We start from the raw sequence: 20,148 nt of genomic DNA, 5'->3' as shown, positions 1-20,148 counted from the left end.
AAGCTCTGATATGACAGGATATTTAGGCTGAATAAGGGGGAGAAAATCTGAATTCTAATCCTTATCGGCCCACTGAATCTCAGTAGCATTTTGCTTATTATGCATATACCTTTTCATTTATTATTATTAGCATATGATACGTTCTGATAAAATTTTAAAGATTGAGATAACATTACATATTTTTAATGTTACCTCCTTATATTAAGGAAGATTCTTAAAGGGTTTTGAAGCCTAGTAAATACAAATTTTTAATAATCTCCCTTTATACTGTATAAGGCATTGTCTCTGAAATGTTAGTATGCATCAGAATCACCTGGGAAGGCTTGTTAAAACACAGCTTGCTGGAACCTACCTCCAAAGTTTCTAAGATTGAGAATTTGCTTTTCTAACAAATTCCCAGGTGGTGCTGATGGTACCAGTTCAAGGATCGCATTTTGAGAAACTCTCATCCATACTGGAGAATAGGAAAAAAAGACAATATTCCTGGGGCTCTGCCATCATATGTAAGGATTATGGCTGACTAGCTCAACTAAATGTTGAAAGATCTGGAAGTGATTTTTGCCCTGTAGTTTTTAAAATGCTTAGTTCAAAATTGTATATTGAGCCAGTCATGGAGTTATTTTACTTCCTTCCAAGATTCTGTGAATTCGTATAAATTTGATATCATGGTCAGTAATTTATTATGCATCTAACATGATCCCGGATTGCCATTTGAATTACCTCATGGGTTTTCAAATAATTGTTATTTTCTCTGAGACAGAAAATAGAATTGAAAAAAAATGTTCAAGTGTAATTTTCCCTGGCCTGTTCATAGGTTTCCTAAGTGAAGCTAACCATGGAATCAAATAACAATAAATCATTTTTAAAAATATAAATTTGAAATATCATATTATATACCATTTTTTACCACTTTTGTAAAGTGATTTATTTCAACGCTTTAGGGTAAATATATACATCAAATTTTATACACATTAATTAATATGTTTCCATGTCACCACATCACACCATTTGATTCTAAATTGTTCCACTTTCAACAAGTAATCCTGCTATTACTGATAGATATTTTATGTTCTTAACTCCTAAAGATGAACCTAAGTGGATACTAAATTTTTGTTCTCCAATAATACCTGTGTAAAATTGGATATAAGGCAAACAATAAAGTACAAATGACACAATATTCCAATTTTAGAGCACAAGAAAAGAATAACTCTCTTTGCAGTGAAAGAAAAGTAATATAATGTTAAGATTATCTGATCTTATATATTGTGATAGACATTTTAGTGATAATTGTATCCATAAATGTTACATATGAACTTACGTAAGAGCTAGTGTAGAAAGGTATAAAATAGAATGTAAACTATGTAAACTCGACCTATTCAAGCCTAGAACAATTGGACATTGCCATACATGCTGAGCTGACCACATGCAGCTCTTCATGCTACCATGTAGTGCACTGTAAGGAAAATGTGGAAAACAAATCTGGATTTTAAAAATGTAATGTTAAGTGTTTAGAACAGTGTTGCATATAAATAAATAGTATATATTAATATAGAGCTAATTATGTTTATTTTTAGATGAAACCCTAAAGTGTTTCTGTGAAACCTAGGAGAAAAGATTATTTTCTAAGAAAGTTAGAAAGTTTTCTTCTTTTTTGTATTTAATTTGGAGAACAGTTCTAATCAGAGGTACACACCATTTAGCTCCTCCATGATGGGATGTTCTGGGTACTCTAAGCACCAGGGTCCAAAGATGCTTGGGACTCAATACCTATTCTTTGGAGATTGAAAAAAAAATAATCTACATCATAGTTTCATGCGAATTATGCATTGTCTTCAATAAAAATGAATAGTACAAATAATATCTTCTTTAAGAATATTTCTTACAGGTGTCATCAGTTATATGCTTTCTGGATAGTTGAGTGCACATGTACTTTCTCTTATACCAAAGGTTTTTTTATGATATGTAGTTGAAAGTGCCGTTGTTGACAGCTAACCAAACACTGTAATGTTCAGACTGAATGTTAAAATCACTAGTAGAGTATTTGATGGGAAATGACAGGCAGTATACCTGTGTTTTTCTAGGCATTTTTAATCAGACTTTCCTTATCACAGCTCATGTTCTAATGATCATTGCAGGATGAAGTGGCACAGCCACTGAACCTATCAGCTAAACCCAAGACCTCTGATGGCAAATCACCCACATCACCCACCTCTCCCCATATGCCAGCTCTGAGAATAAACAGTGGGGCAGGCCCCCTCAAAGCCTCTGTCCCAGCATCATTAGCTAGTCCTTCAGCCAGAGTTAGCACAATAGGTAAGTTCTGTTTCTTTTGTTCTTGCTGATTTTCTGTTTATGGCAATTGAATGAAAGCATCTTTTAATGGCAAATCACGCTTTAGTTCCATAGGAGAGTTTCAATATGATGAACCTCATAGGTCTGTTTTAAACATGCAATTGAAATTTATAACTGAAGTCCAAGTTATAATGTCCCCCTGAGAATCTAATTGAACTGGTTACGTTTGTTGGTATAACTGATGTTCTTAAGTTTATGAAAAAGAGGCCTGACTAATCACAGAGAGCAATGGTTCCAGACTGTTGTTGTTAGGTGACTTGCCTTTTCAGTCATTTAAATTTATTTCCATTTTGTGTGATGTGTACAAAGTATACATAATGATGAAATACATTCTGCCTGGATCAGCAGTCAGTCAACCATCAGGATGTCAATTTTTTCTCAGTTCCGAGTTGCTTGAAACTTAACTTGTACACACCAAAGTATTATGAAAAGTCGGTCTCTTTGCTTCTCCATAATTGTCATTTTAGTAGAGTAAGCAAACACTAGAAAATGCTTCTGTAAGCTAACTTTTAACAAATTCCAATAGTTTTAGTTCAGTAACACGTAAATTAGACTGTAAATGTTGGGTTGGCCAAAAAGTTCGTTTGGGATCTTCATAACATCATACAGCAAACCCGAACGAACTTTTTGGCCACCCCAATGCTTACTTCAACCCACATTTATTGATGCTTATTATTTTCGTACAGTTTTATGAGGAAGCTAGCACAGACCAGCTAGCACAAACCCCGGCTAGGGTTTAGTTGGGGGGAAGTCATGTATCTTAATAGTACAAAGCAGCTATTGTGAGTGCTATTCCAGAGCACAGAGAACAATGCTAGAGTCAAGAAGAGGAGAGTATTAGATTCTATTTGGGAAGGTTGAAGGATAGGCTGATTCAAATGGAGCCTTGAAGAAGAGATGCATCCCTAGGCATTTTAGGCTGTAGAACCCAGAGTAAAATATCATCTTTTTGAGAAAGGCACTGATTTGGCTAATGAGTGTAGTGGAAAGTGATCAGAGTTAAAACTGAAAGAGGTAGATGGAATCTGATTTGATGCTATCCTAAGACATTTTTGACTTTTTCTCCAGACGCCCATCTGATTGGAACTTTAAGAAGAGTATTGACAGCAGAAAGGGGCTGGAATCAGGGAAGTCATTGTTTTAGCGTAGGACAAGAATAGGTTACACGAAATAGAAATAAGCAATGATAAAACAAAGGAGAGAATAGATTGAAGAGGTATCATTAAAGAAGAATTGATGTAACTTATCCACAGTGGAACGTACCGGGTGAGGTTCAAGCTGGAGACAGAAGAGTCTGGGATTTTGAATTTATAAAATAGACAGAATAGTGCCTCCCTGAACTGTGAAAGAGAAGACCAGAGTGGAAGCAGGTTTGGGGGAAGATGTAAACATAAACATTCAGTATGTGTTGAATTTGAAACTTAAGAAGCCATTTAGATAGAGAAGTTCAGGAGGACATTGTTAATGCAAATCTGGTATGTGAAAGAGATGCTAGAACTTTAGACATGGAAATTATTCCGTAATGAGGTTCTGGAAGCCATCAGAGCAAATAAGAATATAAGAAGCATATGGTAAGAAATGAAGTGGGGTAAAGAATCACAGGTCTTACCTGTTGTATTAGTTATCTCTTACTGTGTAACTAAGTAACTTAAATCTCACCAGCTTAAAACAGCCAACATTTATTATCTCATAGCTTCTAAGGGTCAGGATCTGGAAGCAGCTTAGCTGGGTGGTTCTGGCTTAGGGTCTCTCTTACGGTTCCAGTCAAGATGGAAGCCAGGGCCTAGGACTTTACTGGAGATAGACAATCCTTTTCCAAGATGACTTACTCGCATGGCTGTTGGCTGAAGACCTCAGTTCTTTGCTACGTGGGTCTTTCCATAGAGCTGCTCATAGCATGACAGCTTACTTTCCCCAGAGTGAGTGGTCCAGGAGGGAGAGCAGAGAGAAAGCCATGCTGCCTTTTACGATCTGGTCTCCAAAGTCACACACAGTCAGCTCAACTTTATTCTTTTCATTATAAGAGAATCACTAAGTCCAGCCCAACTCAAAGAAAGGGGAATTCGGCTCCAACTCTGAAGGAAGGAATATCGAAGTATCTTTGAACATATTTTTAAAGCACCCTGCTTTTGTTAGGGGAAAAGCTGATGAAGAACAATTAAGGATCTTAGAATAAGAATGAAGATAAGGCAATGGCCTGTTTACCTAGGACACATTAAAGTTTGAAAAAGGAGGGGTTATTCAATGGTGTCATCTTCCGTAGAAAAGTTAAAGAACGTGAAGAAGAAACGCCTTAGGATTTAGCTGGAGGTTGTGGCCACGTAGACTGTAACAGAGAGATTTTGTAGAATGGTTTAGCAGAACATCAGTTAGAAGGATTTGAAGAACACGAGGACAGAAAGTGCAGCTGATATATGGGTCAGTCTGTTTGTAACCTTGGGGTTGAGAAGGGATCGTATTTTGAGAAGGCTGAGTAGAGGCAGGTTTTAGAATAGGAAATCATATGTATATATATATAACCAAAGGTGAGTTGGAGAGATCTATAGATATGAAAGAGTACATGGGTGATGACAGAGCAAGAAGAAATGAGAGAGGATTACCTTTGGAAAGAAGAAATGCCCCCTCTTTTCTCTAAGACTGAAGGAAATGAGGAAAAAAGAGGTAAAGTTACAGAGGAATTGTGGGATGGACAGAAGGAAAGCTGAAGGAGTGTATTTCAAATGCTTCTATCTCTACAACGTTGAATTCCAGATTATTTGCAAAGAGGAAGTCAGTCTGGGCCAGTGGGGCAGCAGTGAGAAAAGAAACAGCGAAAGCTGAGGTTTTGAGAAGTTTGCAAATGGTTTGGGGCATATGCGTTCTTTTTATCGTGTGCACCATTCTGTTATGATCTCTCTGTTAACTCTGCTCAACATCCTAAATGGACACCAAGATAAGATTTGCTTTCATGTCCGAAGCATGTGAAAGATATTTCATTTAGCAAGAATGATTCACTTGCCTAGTAGACACGAAAGCTCATAAATATCACAGTGTTGTATATGAGCTACTTTTGTAATATCCCCAGAACTGGAATATTTAACTAAGGGAATAACTAATATATTTGCATTTTTTGTCACGTGAGGATTTTTTACTTCAGCATTCCAAGGATTCAATATGACAAAATATTTTAGAGAGACAAGAATGTATTTAATGACATTTATCATCTGACTTTTTCCACTACTAAAACTTCTCTTATTTTTTTTTTCCCTGAAATGTCCCTCTGCCACATACACATCCCTCATATTTTCCAAGGATTTGATGCCACTACAATTTACTTTTCTCTTTTCAACAAATGCAGATGTTGAAAGCTGAAACTGTAATGAGTAATAATGTAGTTGGATAAAAGCTGTGAGCATTAATGGTGTTGTAAAGGTCACCCCTGAAAGAAGAATTAATGTGTCATGCCATTAATAATCCATGGAAAACCGTGAACCAAAAGATAACTTAAGTTATCGTTAATGACATGCAGCTCTTTGCTATATATCTATTAGCTACAAATAAAGAAAGTGAGTTTTTGAGGTTGGTGAGCAATATTACAGTGTATTCTATAAGAATGCTTTTGTATGGTATGCAATTGATAGGCAGCTCCAAAGAAAGCTCCTTAAAAAGCATGAATAGTTCAGAAGAATGATGGGTAATTTTAGAATCTTTTGACCAGATGTTATCTTTCCCTTATTGGCCTTTTCAGCCTATGCTGTGCATATGTATAACACTCTAAACTTTTATCAAAGCATTTTTAGTCTATTTTTTCACTGCAGCTTATTTTAGAATCGTAGACCTTTAACTAGACAGAGCAAATATACCTGTCATCTAGTCAGAAATTGTTATTTTCCAGGTAAGGAACTGAGGCCTAGAGAAGCTAAGTGCTTTGTTCTCCAAGAAGAGTTATTTGGAATAGTATAAAAGTTAGATGAGGGATGAGAGGGGCTTCATTCCTAAATTGAAGTGAACCCCGTGCACTTCAGTTTCATCTCTTGCAATGGAATAGTCCTCCTGAGGCCGAGGGCCTAGCATCCGCACCTGAGATGTCTCAAGAACTCCTGATGCCATTGCTGTTTAGCTTAATGCTATACTACTGATACTTGGTTTGTGTGCTTTGAATTTAAGTGAACTGGGTATATCTTGTGTCCTATGAATCTTCTTTCTGATTCCCAGCCCAGGACAGATTGAAATTGAGTCAGCAGTTGTGTAACACCCAGGGCTTGTATTTAACAAAATATTTTTTTTTTTTTTTTTTTTTTTTTGCGGTACGTGGGCCTCTCGCTGTTGTGGCCTCTCCCGTTGTGGAGCACAGGCTCCAGACGCGCAGGCTCAGCGGCCGTGGCTCACGGGCCCAGCCGCTCCACGGCATGTGGGATCTTCCCAGACCGGCACACGAACCCACGTCCCCCGCATCGGCAGGCGGACTCTCAACCACTGCACCACCAGGGAAGCCCTAACAAAATATTTTTTTAAATATGTATTTTCTTATGGAAAGAAAGTCCATGTATAATTGTGGGCTATTTTTCCAATTAAAAATAACCCCAAGGGCAAAAAAAAAATTAAGTGCTTACCCAGGGATTCTAAGTCCCTGTCCCAATGTAGACAGTCCTGTGGTTATTACCGCTATTTTAATTTTAAGAAAACAAATGTACATGATCACCTAGTAACTTGCTCAAACTCACAGCCAGTGGAGGTTGAGGACTTACAGTCATAGTCTCTGGGTTGCTTGCTTGCTTTTTAGTTGTTGCCTATTGGCAGCATCTCTGCCTTAGATGTTCTTCTCAGTCATCTATTTTTCCTTTCCCTCATTCATCCCATAAATGAATATTGAATATCTTCTCTATGCCATATGTTTTGCGAAGTCTGGAGGATAAGCGGATGAAAGTCTAGGACTGAGGCTTTAGATACCTGCAGTCTTTGTTCTGTCATGTCTTTGGAAGATACTGGAACATACTGTTCTTGCCCTTCATTCCTCAGAGCCATTAGTACATGAAAATTAAAACTTCACTGAGCAAATGTAGGAGACACACATTGATTCAGTAAAGTTAAGGGAAATATTTTCAAGTCCAGTAATGTGATATTTTATTTCTACAACTTGCTAATTTAAAATATGGTGACGTGAAGGAGGATTTTACCTTAAAATTTCATTAATTTACATTTTTTAAATGAGAAAAAAACTTCTATGAGTTTGAGTTATTGAACAATATTGTAACCGTTTCACAGAAAGCCATTGGATTATCAAGAAGTTAGGGGTATTATTTAACAGCTGACAATATTTGCCTAGCAGTTTACAAATTGCTTTCACGTTTATTATCTAATTCTCAAGAATTTTCACAGATGAAGAAATGGCTACATATCAGGGTGCCAAAAATTTGATGATGATTAAGTGACCTCAGAAAATAGAAGAAAAAATTATTATTTGTTGAAAATTACTTGAAACTCATGTGCCCTTACTTTTACTACAGCTGAAAAGTCCTACATAAAATAATTAAATGAAGTAAATAAGAATTTGTATTACCCTGATAGCATCCTTTAAATACATGAATTTTAAGAAATCTGTGTCATATGGTTCAGGCTTCCATTGATATGATGATGACATAGATAATCAGTGAACTTGGAATTATAAAGTTAGCTACTTTCAACTTAGAAATATGCATTTATTCCTTCAACAGACCTTACCACGGGCCAAAGGAATAAAAGACTGAAAGAAAAAAAAATGCCCTCAAATAACTCATAGATTGGCGTGAAAGATAAATTTAGGAAAACAAAAGAGCATGTGACAATGAAAGCATCTCCAGGGTTTTACAGGAGCGTGGAGGTGGGAAGTACGAAGGTTGCCAAGGAGCATGTCTAGGGCATGTCAGGAAGGCCCTTACAGAAGGCGTGACACTTGAGTAAATTCCCAAACACACCAGAAAGCCGCTATTTCAGTATAAGAAAAAAGCTTGGGAGACAGAGGAGGGGTGAAGAGGAGGGCGGGTCCCTGGAACAGGAAATAGTTCTGTGTAGCTTAAGCACAGAGGTCTTGAGAGACCAGCAGGAAATGATGCAGGAAGGATAAGCAGAGTTGATATCATGAGACTTTTAGGCCATTTTAAAGTGTTTGGAATTTATCCCAGAATGATGTTTTGGGGGGAAACATTAAAGAGTTTCTTGTTCCAGGCTATTTGGGAAACTCTACATACTGTTGTTATCTCTAGAAGATTCACAGTGCACATTAACATATTCAAGATTTTGAGAATACATGCAATGAAGAAACCTTTTTAACTTTAATTTAGTGTTTCCCACACTTTTTTGAACATGGAATTATTTTTTCACAGAACTTACAGATCATCAACTTACGAAATGCTCCTTTAAGCACTAGGGTAGTAAGAGATGGATTTTTAATGAGGTAAAGTGACGTAATTCAAATTCCCTTTTTTGGAATATCTCGGGATGCTTTATCTGGAAGAAGAGTAGGAGATATATTCAAGGGATGTAAGCTTAAAGATAGGGAAGCGAGTTGAGAGGTGAAGGCATTAGCCCAAGTGAGATACGAGGTGGCTTTAGCGAAAGCAAAGGCCAGTGGGGATCGAGAAAAAGCACATTTGAGAGCTGAGGAGGAGGCATAACTCCAGAGCTTGGTTGTCTTTTGTACATAGGGTGAAGGAGGTATCTTAGACGGCTCCCAAGTGACTGGATGGGCAACTGGAAAGGGAATATGGAATGTAGAAGGAACAGACTGAGGCAGTAGGAAGATGAGGAATTCTGTGCTAGCCATGCTGCATGGGACATTCCAGTAGAGAAGCTTGGTAGATATGTGTACCTGGAAATCAGAAAGGGTTTGAAGCAGGCGGTAGCTATTCTCCAGTCCTTGGGATCCCCCCTTGAGTGTTAGGAGCATCCTTAAGACCAATTGCCATGTGTTGGTTTGGAAGGCCGCCACAACAAATTACTATAAACTGGGTCACTTAAAGCAAATGTATTCTGTTACGATTTGGAAGCTAGAAAGAAATCCAGAGTCAGAGTGTCAGCAGGGTTAGTTCCTCCTGGAGACTCTGAGGGAGAATCCGTTCCGTTCCTCTCTCCCAGCTCCTAGAGGCTACTGGCAATCCTTGGTGTTCCTTGGCTTACAACTCCAGTGTCTGCCTCCGTGCTCACGTGGCCTGCTCCCCTGTGTCTATGTGTCAAATCTCCTTTCTCTTAGAAGAACACGAATCATTGAATTTAAGGCCCACTGTAAGTCCAGCGTGATCTCATTTCAAGATCCTTAATTTAAACATCTGCAACGACTCGATTTCCAAATAAGGACACATTCACAGATACCAGGGCTTAGGGCACACACATATCTTTTTGAGAGACACAATTTAACCCATTACAAGTAGTTTACTGTTTTTCCTTCTACCTTTTAACAGGCTCTTCCCTTGTGGAGCAGCCATTTACTCACTCTTTCTGTTTAGATTTTATCCCCTCTACGATTGGACTTTCCAGTTTGTCCATCTTTTTCTGCCCCTGAAAATATATAACAGGGACCATTTTAATTTTGAGAATTTTGTTGGTTATGGTTAAGAAGAAACACCAAGGTATAAAAAAAATCAAATTGTGGTAAATTTAACACAGTCACAGACTCTCATATATTTCTTACATTAATGATCCCTAACCTGCATTTCCCAAATCTCATTTGAGGCACTAACTGGAAGCCATATTGGCCTTTGCCCTCCCATTTTCCCTCTAAGAAGCTCACCAAACCTCTCCTGAACACTTCCTTCTGATCATAAGATGTACTTGCTGCCTGAATATATAATGAAGGCCCAATAAAATGTAGCAAGTGATCATTTGGGGTCCTTTGGACTCTAATAGGTGACTCCCATTTCACTGAACCTCTGTGCCAACAAGAAATGATATCCCCTCACAGACTTTTTTTTTTTTTTTTTTTGTGGTACGAGGGCTCTCACTCTCGTGACCTCTCCCGTTGCGGAGCACAGGCTCCGGACGCGCAGGCTCAGCGGCCATGGCTCACGGGCCCAGCCGCTCCGCGGCATGTGGGATCTTCCCGGACCGGGGCACGAACCCGTGTCCCCTGCATCAGCAGGCTGACTCTCAACCACGGCGCCACCAGGGAAGCCCCCGTCACAGATTTTATCATAATGGTCAAAGCCGTGCAACAAGACTGCTGAGGATGAGCATATAGGGAAAATGAAAGAGGAAAAAAGAGAAAAGAATTAACATTTTTTACTGCCTCCTCAGGTATACGAAGTGTTATCTACTCCTTCACATGTGTTATTTCATTTAATTCTTCCATCAGCCTTATGTTCATTTTACGGTTGAAAGAAATGGAAACTCAGTGAAATTAAGTGTTATAGTTTGGCAAATATCACACTTCCTAAGAAGCAGAAACCTGCATCCATCTGAATGCAATGCCCAAATTCTACCTATTTCACTATGCCATTTTGTAAACTGACAGTTACTGAGTGACTTTCATGGACCATTTATTATGCTAAGAGACTATATTAACTCATTTAATCTTCGCAGTGTCATGTTTATCTAGTGAGGTTATTCCATTTAACCAATAAGACCAGTGAGATTTAGAAAGGTAAAACAATATGTACAATTTATATAGCTAGTAAGTAGCAATGTTAGGATTTTAATTTAGGCTCATCCAACTCCAAAGCACAAATTATTTTCGGGTGATGGAAACCTTGGACCAAATCTAAGGAGCAAATGAAGTAAGATCCCAGGCAAGGATATGAAGATGGAGAAGTCAGAGATGAGGATCCAGTGCTATGATGAGAAGCAAGGAAGGAAGGAGTGTCCGTAACAAAGGGCTTGTCAATGCTGTTTCTGCCAGGACTGGAAAGTGTCCCTTGGGTTTGGCATTTGAAAGAGCAAGGGGAGCGGAAACAAGACTGTAGCAGGAATGGGAGGGTGAGGAAGGAATGGGAGAGTATGATATGAATCTTCGAGAAGCTTGGCTTGGAAGGTAAAGAAACAGGATTGGAACGAGAGGGCAACACAAAGTTAAGAGACTTTATTTGCTTGTTTCAGGAGGAGAATCTTAAGTACTTACAAGTTGAGGTGGTAATGATAGTAGAGAAGTTCAAGTGGATGATGTAAATGTGAAAGAGAATAACCAGTAGAGAGGTGTAGAAATCGAGAGCATGAATTTGCGGGATTTGCCTTGAATAAAAGTAGCGGTACCATTTTCATTGAAACAGGAGGTGGCAGTGGGCATACGTGGAGATTGATTTGAAGCTAGCCTGGAGTAGGAGTCAGGGTGGGGAAGGAAGGTGAGAGTTCAGCCTTATTGGTCTTTCCAGAATTGGAGGTGAGGCCATTTACTGAGAGAGGGAATCAGCATAACTGGGAAGTTGGTGACTGTGATGAGAACAAAGTGTAAAGAACCAGCAAACAACCCTGTGATGATTCAACTCTGTAATATGTGAACGGCTTTATGATTTAACACAGCAGATACAATGTTCGAATTTCATATAGCATTTTAACTAAAATTCAAGTCTCTGAAAGCAAGAATGTTTCTTTTAAAGTGAGCACCTATATCCACCTGCACACAAACACACATCTCACATTGGAAATAGCCATTACAGAACATATGTATGTCTGTCAGTTATTCACCCTCGTAGTAATAGATGCATCCTTTCTGCATCTATAGTAATGATTTTTCCTACACAGTGTTATCTTGACAGTGCCTATAAAGCATAAAGATTTCATACTTTTATTCAGTGTCATGTGCCAAATCATTTCAAATATATTTGTGCTCTGGAGAAGCTAAATAGACTACAAAAACACATGGAACCAGGTTGTACATAAACAAGGGTTAGAGGATAGGAAAAGCAGGCTGATCCTCTTAAGATCTTTTACTAAACGAACACATACCAAGACCATTCCTGTCATTTAAGAGCTGCATTTTTTTCCAGAGTGGTAGTGTTCGTGAACAGAATGAGCTGAAGAATAATATATTAAGAAGGTTGTGCAGGAGAACCAAGTCCAGATGTTGAGGATAATATAAGGTTAAAAACGACCGTAATTTTAAGTACATATTAACCCTAAAGGGCTGACCTAGATCTAAATAGTTGTTTATGATTCATATTGTATTTATAATGAGCCAGGATGTTTTCTTTTGAATACATTCCAATGAATTTAGCTCAGAAAAGCAAAATATATAGTAGCTCTCAAGGCTCCCCTTTCCATCGCCGACCCCGGAACTTCTCTTTCTGCCTTAAGGAGATCAGAGGAGGATGTTCAGTCTGTGCATAGTAAGGGGGGAAGGACACGGATCATTTAGAAGCCTTCCAGCTCTGAAGCACTGCGCTAATCTGACATCAGCTTCTTCAATAGAAATGTTTAAGCAGCAAGAAAGTATTCTAGGTTTTTTGGCAATTGGCAGATCAGATAGAAGAGTCTAGCAATACGACGAGGTCGTGTAATCTGACATGATTAGACAAGGCTCTTTAGTACCAGAACATTCATAATTGAGACAAAGAAAGAGTATTAATAACACTTTCCTAACACGGCAGTTAGCCATTTTATATTTCCTTTCTTTAATCTTAGTGTTTTTCAACAAATCATGGGATTTAATAGCGTGTTTTGGCAGATTAGAGGATTTATGGCCCAGATGTTTTTTGTTCTAAAAATGGATTAGGGTGTAAAGTTTGCTGGAATCCACGGAACATGTTGAGGCAAGCCGGTCATTTTATGTGTGATTAGTGCCTGCCTTCTGTCTCACAGTCCCTCCATCTGTCACAATTCACCAATGGATCTGGTTAGATTTAGCCTCATGTCACAAACAAGTCCCTTTTCTGGGCAATTTCATATTATAGATTCAGTTTATGCCATTTTATGCCCTAGTTAAAAGATAGGGAGAGTGAAAGATGATATATTAGCTTTCCTTTCAATATTTGCAAAACAATCCCTTCCCATCGCTCTTCTACCCTAAAATCGTGCAGATTAGCAGCATAATGTGCATCAGATAAATAAATGACCAGAGTTAAAATTAGCCTTTCTCCTTACACCTGGTATTCTTTAAAAGAAATATTTTAGCTTTCTTTTTCTCTCTTTTTTTCCCCCTAACTCTGGATTGTGGAGTTGCGCCACAAGTTGGTCACTTGACCATCCCATTAAGAGTGTGAATTAAATGTGATCATAGTTACCCAGTAGCCACAATTTATTATTCAGCAATTACAGGTGCTTGGTTACATTCTGTGCTTGAAATTTAGCCTCTTAACTGTTGCAAGTTTGTATCTGTAACAAGACATTGCCAACTGTGGTTTATTTCACCATGGTTGGATGCAGGGGGGAAATGCTCTTCTTTCAGTCAGTTAACAATGATTTGTTCCTTCTGTGTATAACAAACCTAATAGTGCCATACTCAAACTCTAAATTGGCCTTTCTAATACTATGAGAGTGTCAGTAATTAATAGTAATAATTATCAATACCTTTATCCTATGGTAACATTCAAATGATCCTTATAGGAAAAAAACCAAAGACAGGTTGTATTTTTGCACTACAAAATACTCAGATAACTAAAAAAGTTTATCTAAAAATTATATTTGAAACTTCTTTTCAAACATGTGGAAACAGCTGTATTTCACTTAAATATTACATTTTGATAACAAATGTTTGGCACCATGTTGATGTAACTGTGTGAATCAGTCATCATCAATTATTTATTCATTCATTCATTTTTAGACTGATTCCATTGAGAAATTAGTACATGCCAGACACTAGCCATTCCCAAAAAAGAAGTGATTTTTATGGTGAAAGGTTAACCTATCCATGCACTTGTACAAAACATATCCTTCGTTCTGTTACATCTTCAGGTTATTTAAATGACCATGATGCTGTCACCAAGGCAATCCAAGAAGCTCGGCAGATGAAGGAGCAGCTTCGGCGGGAACAACAGGTGCTTGATGGGAAGGTGGCTGTTGTGAATAGTCTAGGTCTCAATAACTGCCGAGCAGAAAAGGTTAGTTCCTAAAATAACTGACTTTCCAAAAATACTTAAATTGCCTGACTGTTTTTCTTCTTTATCTTTTTCTCTTCTCACCATCCTTGGAATGACGGTTCTCCGACCCTTTATCCCTCCATCAGTGCAGAACTCTTCATGCCCATCCTAATCAAAACCATCTGGAAATGAAAAGCATTATAATCCTCTGCTATCCATCTGAACCTTATTGACAATTAATATCCCCTTTTCTGCCATCACTTTGTATTAAAATGAAGTGGCATTTGAAATACCTGAGGCTCAGTGAAAGTTTTGCTTTACAGAGATGCTCAACTTCTGGATTTATCTGAGCTATAATAATTTCAAACTATTTTTTCTAAGCTACATTGTATTTTATTCAGAAAAATATTATGTTATTATAGAATGCTTGGAGTGATATACTTCTTTTGGTCATATTTGGTATTTTTAATTGAAATTTTAAAGTTTCTGAATCCCCTTTTCTCAAAATCCTGTAGCTAAATAGATATAGTAGATAAGAGAAAAAATGATCAGCTACTTAGTAATAACTTGAAAGTTAATCATCATGGGAAGGTTATGAGTCAAACGGTGTCATCCAGAATGAACAGATTGCTAATTTGGATAGCTTTCTGGTTTCCCAGGTTTTATATGGAATTTTACGTATAATCTCTAAGAAGCTAGCAATTTGCATAGTGAAGGTGTGACCTTGCCACAACTGTACTTTTCCTCTGGTCCAAACATGGGTCCAAAGGATGGAGAAATGATTTCAGTTCTGTTCTGTTCCTGGAGGGGAGAGCAAAGCATGGTCAAGTGTACATCCCTTGCAGTCTCACAACATAAGAAGAGCAACATTGTTGCAGCTCGAAGGGCACGAACATTTTCCAGCTAAGCACCAGAAGGGAAGGGGAACAGCAAAGTGACAGCTCTAAGAAGGAATGATAGCAAGCATAGAGGAATTTATATTCAAATATTTAAACATTCTTGAAAGGATGCTTGAACAGAAATTCCCTTTCTCTGCTCCCCATGTAGAAATGAGTTTAGCACTCAGCCAGATGCTAATGCAAAGTGACTCAAGCTATTCCTCGCAAGCATAGCTAAATTGCCATTATTTGTTAAGCGCATTGAATTCAGCTGTGGATACAGCAGTTGGTTGCATTCAGCAAGCATCTGTACCCTTTTTTTTTTTTTAATCCTCCAAAGCAGAGACAACTCTACCTATCTCCCCCCCTCTCCTCCCCTGTGCTGGCTGGGAACTGTCAAGTGACAACCGACCAAATCCTTTTGGACAGGAGGCCTTCATCCTGCGTTCTATATACTTACAAAACAGGCCTTGTGGTTGGATCAGGGAGCCCATTAAAAGCGCTTTGATGGTATGGAAATTCATCTTCATGAAGCTCCTAGGCCCCTAAGCAGCATGCTGTTTAGCTGTGGTTACAGATCAGTCATTCACATCGGAGGGCAATAATTGTGCTGACGGCTTGTAAGGCAACGGGAGTACATAAAATAATCCTGGGCCCTCCACCATGGCACTGCGAGTTAATCTTCCCTAATACAGATCAGCTGTTGTTCTAACACATGACTTCATGCAGGCTCCAGTGACTCTGCTCAGCCTTTGATTAAGTAACAGGAGTGGAACCATCTGCATTCATTTTATCCCATAGTTGTCCATTGTTAGGGACCTTATTTCCACTTCTTGTTCCACCTCCACAATCAGACTTCATTTTATTTCTCTGATTAGCACCTCCTATTTGAGTTGCAGGAGTGAGAGTTGCCTCTGTTGAAAACTACTCCTTTCAATTTTCCTTTCTCTTTTGTAGAATTATAGTAACTGTTTTTTAAAAAAATCTATTTCTGAAGTAATACCTGCCAGAATCTGTTGGCCAATTAAGATGTCTCCATTCTCAAGACGTTGGTGCCCCCAGATCTCTTCACCATGCCCTTTCCATGCAGTTGAGTTACATCTTCAACTATGGTCTTACACTTTTATGGGTTTTTAAGTGAAAATCTTAAAAAATGAAATTGTACCACTGTAATTGTAAAACATAAAAATGTAAAAACCCATTATTGTCATAGTCTGGCAAACTCTTGTAATGCGTAAGTAAACCTTTTCAGCAGGAGAATTCGAATTAGTTCATCCCTATGTTACCCTTGACACTTGAGATTGAATCTCTCTTAGAAGCAGGAATTACTGTGGTTGCCTTTTCCTGTTGAAATAGCTTAGCTGGCATTTCTACCAAATTAATGATCAATCTATGTCTTGCAACTCATGGGAATGAAATAATGTCAATTTAAATCTTTTAATTAGTCATTATTCAACATTAGCACCCCTGTGTATTAGGGACAGTGCTGTGTACTTGAGGCACTGTATTGAACAAGAAAATATGTCCTCTGCCTTTATAGAGCTTACAGTTTAGATCAAATTACGAGTTTGTTAATCATGGCATATTTATGTGTGTGAATTCCTATAGGAAGTGAATTAAGACCCCATACTGCTGAGCATGTCAGATCAGTTACATACCTGACTCGACAGAGGTAGCTGCTTGTTTTTCCACATAAAGCAGCATCACTAGACATATTGCCTCATCGTTTTTTTAATACCTACCTTTTTAATCGATTTCTATAATCGCCCAACTTTATCCATGGCCAAAGCATAGTTAGATCAGTAGTTGGTTTGAAATTTTGCTTCACAGTCCCTAACGAAAGACAGAAACACAGTATGTATAAATTCCTCTTATAATTTGCACTATCGCTCCCAAAAGGACTACATTTTTTCTCTCTTTAAACCATGCTCCCAACTTCCTAAACCCTAAAAGTATGTGAAATAAATGTAAGACGTGGGGAAGATGAAGGAGAGAGAAAGATAGAAAGGAGCTGGGAGAAAGGAAAGAGGGAAGGAAAAGTAATTCAGCCAGATGCCTTCCGTCAGTCTAAAAGGAGATAGCAGGACCCAAGATGCAGATAATTGGAAACCTGTAGCAGAGATCTGTTTTCTTGAGTACACAAGCCCTATACACATTAACTTGTCTTCACATTTCAAATGACCAACATGCTTGTCTCGACTAGAATGTCTTAATTCTGAAAAGCTGTAATTGGGCAGTGAAAACAATTAGAGGTGTGAAGATAGGGACAAATGTTTTCCAGTCGTATGTACCAAAACACATAATGAAAGTCATTCGTACTGAAACACATTTTAATTGAAGACTTCTAAAAGATTTTTCATTTCTTTACTTTTCTTGGAAGTGTTTCAACATACCCAAGAACTGCGTATGTCAGGTTTCTTGGAAACTCTGGGACGCAGTGTTATTTATAATTGTCATCTCTGGTTAATTATAGCCTGATTGTATATTCAAATAATGTTATCTTTTACCACTCAGCTCTGTTACAGATTAGTGTCATAGGTGAATAAGTAAGCTTCTCAGGTAGGAAGAATCAGAAGAAGACCCTCATACATACATTTGTTTTGTAAAAACCACCTGCTTTGTGTCTTTAACACCCAAATGGCAAATGGCATGGTTTTGACCAGCTGCATACTCAGGTTCTGACCTTATAAGCTTACCTGATAGGAAATCATAAAAACTTCAGTTTTTGTCCTGATCCTACCAGGCAACACTAATACAATAGAGACGCAGTCCACTGCAATGAGGAACAGACCAGAAGTTTCCCTGATCACTTCCCTCACTACCCAATGTAGTTGTCCTAGAAAGATAATGCCCATGCTGTAATACCTGTTAGAAATGTTTGTCATGACATGTATCAGGATATCTAAATACAGTAGCTTCAACAAATACTGATTAGCTTTTAGCCTACAATGAAGTTCAGGAGTAGGAGGTTGGTGGCCTTAGCTCACTAGTTCAGTGATGTCAGGGTTGAAATCACTTGATTATCTGGGCTGTTCCCTTAGAGTCACAAAATGTTGCTGCGCCTACAACTATGTCATGAAGGCAGCAGACTCAGAAAGAAGTTATTTTCTCTTCGCTGAAGTTCGGTCTTCACTCACATAGTCATATTTCACTGCACCCCTCAAGCTGACTTCCATAAACATCTCCTTTGGGTAGAACTGGGTCATTTGCACATCTTCACGACAGTTACTGGTCAAGGAAGAGAGACCACTTTAAATGGATCACAAATTATTTTCTGGGACTGAATTAGAGACCTTATCCTATCTTCCTGAGATCAAAGGATATCTTTTTTTTTAAGAAAGGCAGACCACTACCTGCAGCACCTCATTTGGATGTGTCTCGAGTCTTGGAAGCTTGACTAGCCTACTTTCTTCTAGGAATGGACCTTGAGAGCTTGTTTGGAAGGTCTAGCAGGGCAGAACAGCTTCTCATATACTCTCGACCGAAAAAGGGCCCTCTCCTATTGGGGAAGGCCATCCTCTTTCACTGAGCTTACAGCTCCAGGAGGAATGTATGTGGATCCATGGGGCAGGAAAGGGGACACCTGTCTAGCCATCCAGATCAGCCAGTCAACCCTGGTGATCAATGGGGTGACAGAGGTCGCAGCCAGATCACCCTCACATTTAAGGGATATCTCAAGACCAAAGGTTATATTGGCAGGGACAAAAGATAGACCAGAATGGCTACCGGGTAGGAAAAGGCCATCGTCAGCCACGGCTACATTATAAAAATGATACCAAAGCTCTCAAATATTTTCATCATAAAGCTGGTTTGTTTTGATTCCATTTGATGTCATCTATCTAACTGCTTTTGCTCTTCTCTGTTGCATGTCTAGGGCCTTATACCTTGTCTGTGTTTCAGAAAGAATTAAATGACATTCAAGAATGTGTACAAGAAAACATTGTTTGGTGCCAGGTTAAATCAATGAATGTATGTTTGTCCACATACTTTCTACATATTAAGGCCAACTTCTGTATTACTTCTTGTATATAAAAAAGATGTCACTCACAAAAATAAACATACAAATATGTGCATGTATTTCTTAAGGTAGAGAATTTATTCATCAAACATTAATTGCCTGCCGTGTACCTGAAATCTAAACACTTGCACATGCTATGCCTTCATCAATAACTGCAAATAAGAATAGCTAGGAAAATGTCTTACTTTTCCCTCTGAGGTTCAGTGAAAATTCTTTGCAGATTTCCATAGAATAAGATGAAAATTTGGTGAATAATGTGTATATTTTATTTTATTTATTTATTTATTATTTTTTTTTTTTTTTTTTGCGGTACGCAGGCCTCTCACTGCCGTGGCCTCTCCCGTTGCGGAGCACAGGCTCCGGATGGGCAGGCTCAGCGGCCATGGCTCACGGGCCCAGCCGCTCCGCGGCATGTGGGATCTTCCCGGACTGGGGCACGAACCCGTGTCCGATGCATTGGCAGGCGGACTCTCAACCACTGCGCCCCTAGGGAAGCCCAATGTGTATATTTTAAATAATGATTTACTCAGTAATGAAACCAGTTTCTCTTTTTGGTGTCGGTCATATTCATAAGAAGTTTTACCACATACATTATAGATGGACTTGTAAACAAAGGTTAATTTTATTACTCTGGCACTTGAAAACTCTTCCAGTACAACCTCCTCTTTTCTGCCATTGTCAACCCTTTTCTTTCCCTTTAACAGAGTGCCAAACATGAAATGACAGTGACCAATGTTGACTTCATGCGGATGTTTAATAATGAAAAAAGTGTGTCAGTCCCAGCATTAGTTACAAATGGCAGTAAGTGTATCGGATGGCAGCCCTGTAATAATTTTACATCCATCATTCTTTCCTGATGCTTCAATGGCCATCTGATGGATGGGGCCAGCAGTGTTAACTCTTCAGAAACTGACACAGTGTATCTACTTCAGCATTATCT

General features: G+C 38.5%; 1 protein-coding gene across 15 annotated transcripts in view; it reads left to right on the top strand.

Annotated features, from left to right (window-relative positions):
- Nucleotides 1-20,148, top strand: part of SOX5 (SRY-box transcription factor 5) — a 989,998-nt gene that overhangs the window by 948,367 nt on the left and 21,483 nt on the right. For all 15 annotated transcript variants that reach the window (XM_060024445.2, XM_060024443.2, XM_060024448.2 and 12 more), the window contains 2 exons: nt 2,136-2,313; nt 14,188-14,333. In XM_060024445.2, the coding sequence (XP_059880428.1) occupies nt 2,136-2,313; nt 14,188-14,333 (324 nt within the window). The remainder of the gene's footprint in view (nt 1-2,135; nt 2,314-14,187; nt 14,334-20,148) is intronic.

Source organism: Delphinus delphis, chromosome 11 (genome assembly GCF_949987515.2).
Source record: "Delphinus delphis chromosome 11, mDelDel1.2, whole genome shotgun sequence".
Classification (NCBI taxonomy): Eukaryota; Metazoa; Chordata; class Mammalia; order Artiodactyla; family Delphinidae; genus Delphinus; species Delphinus delphis.
This window is presented reverse-complemented; position numbering and strand designations above follow the sequence as displayed.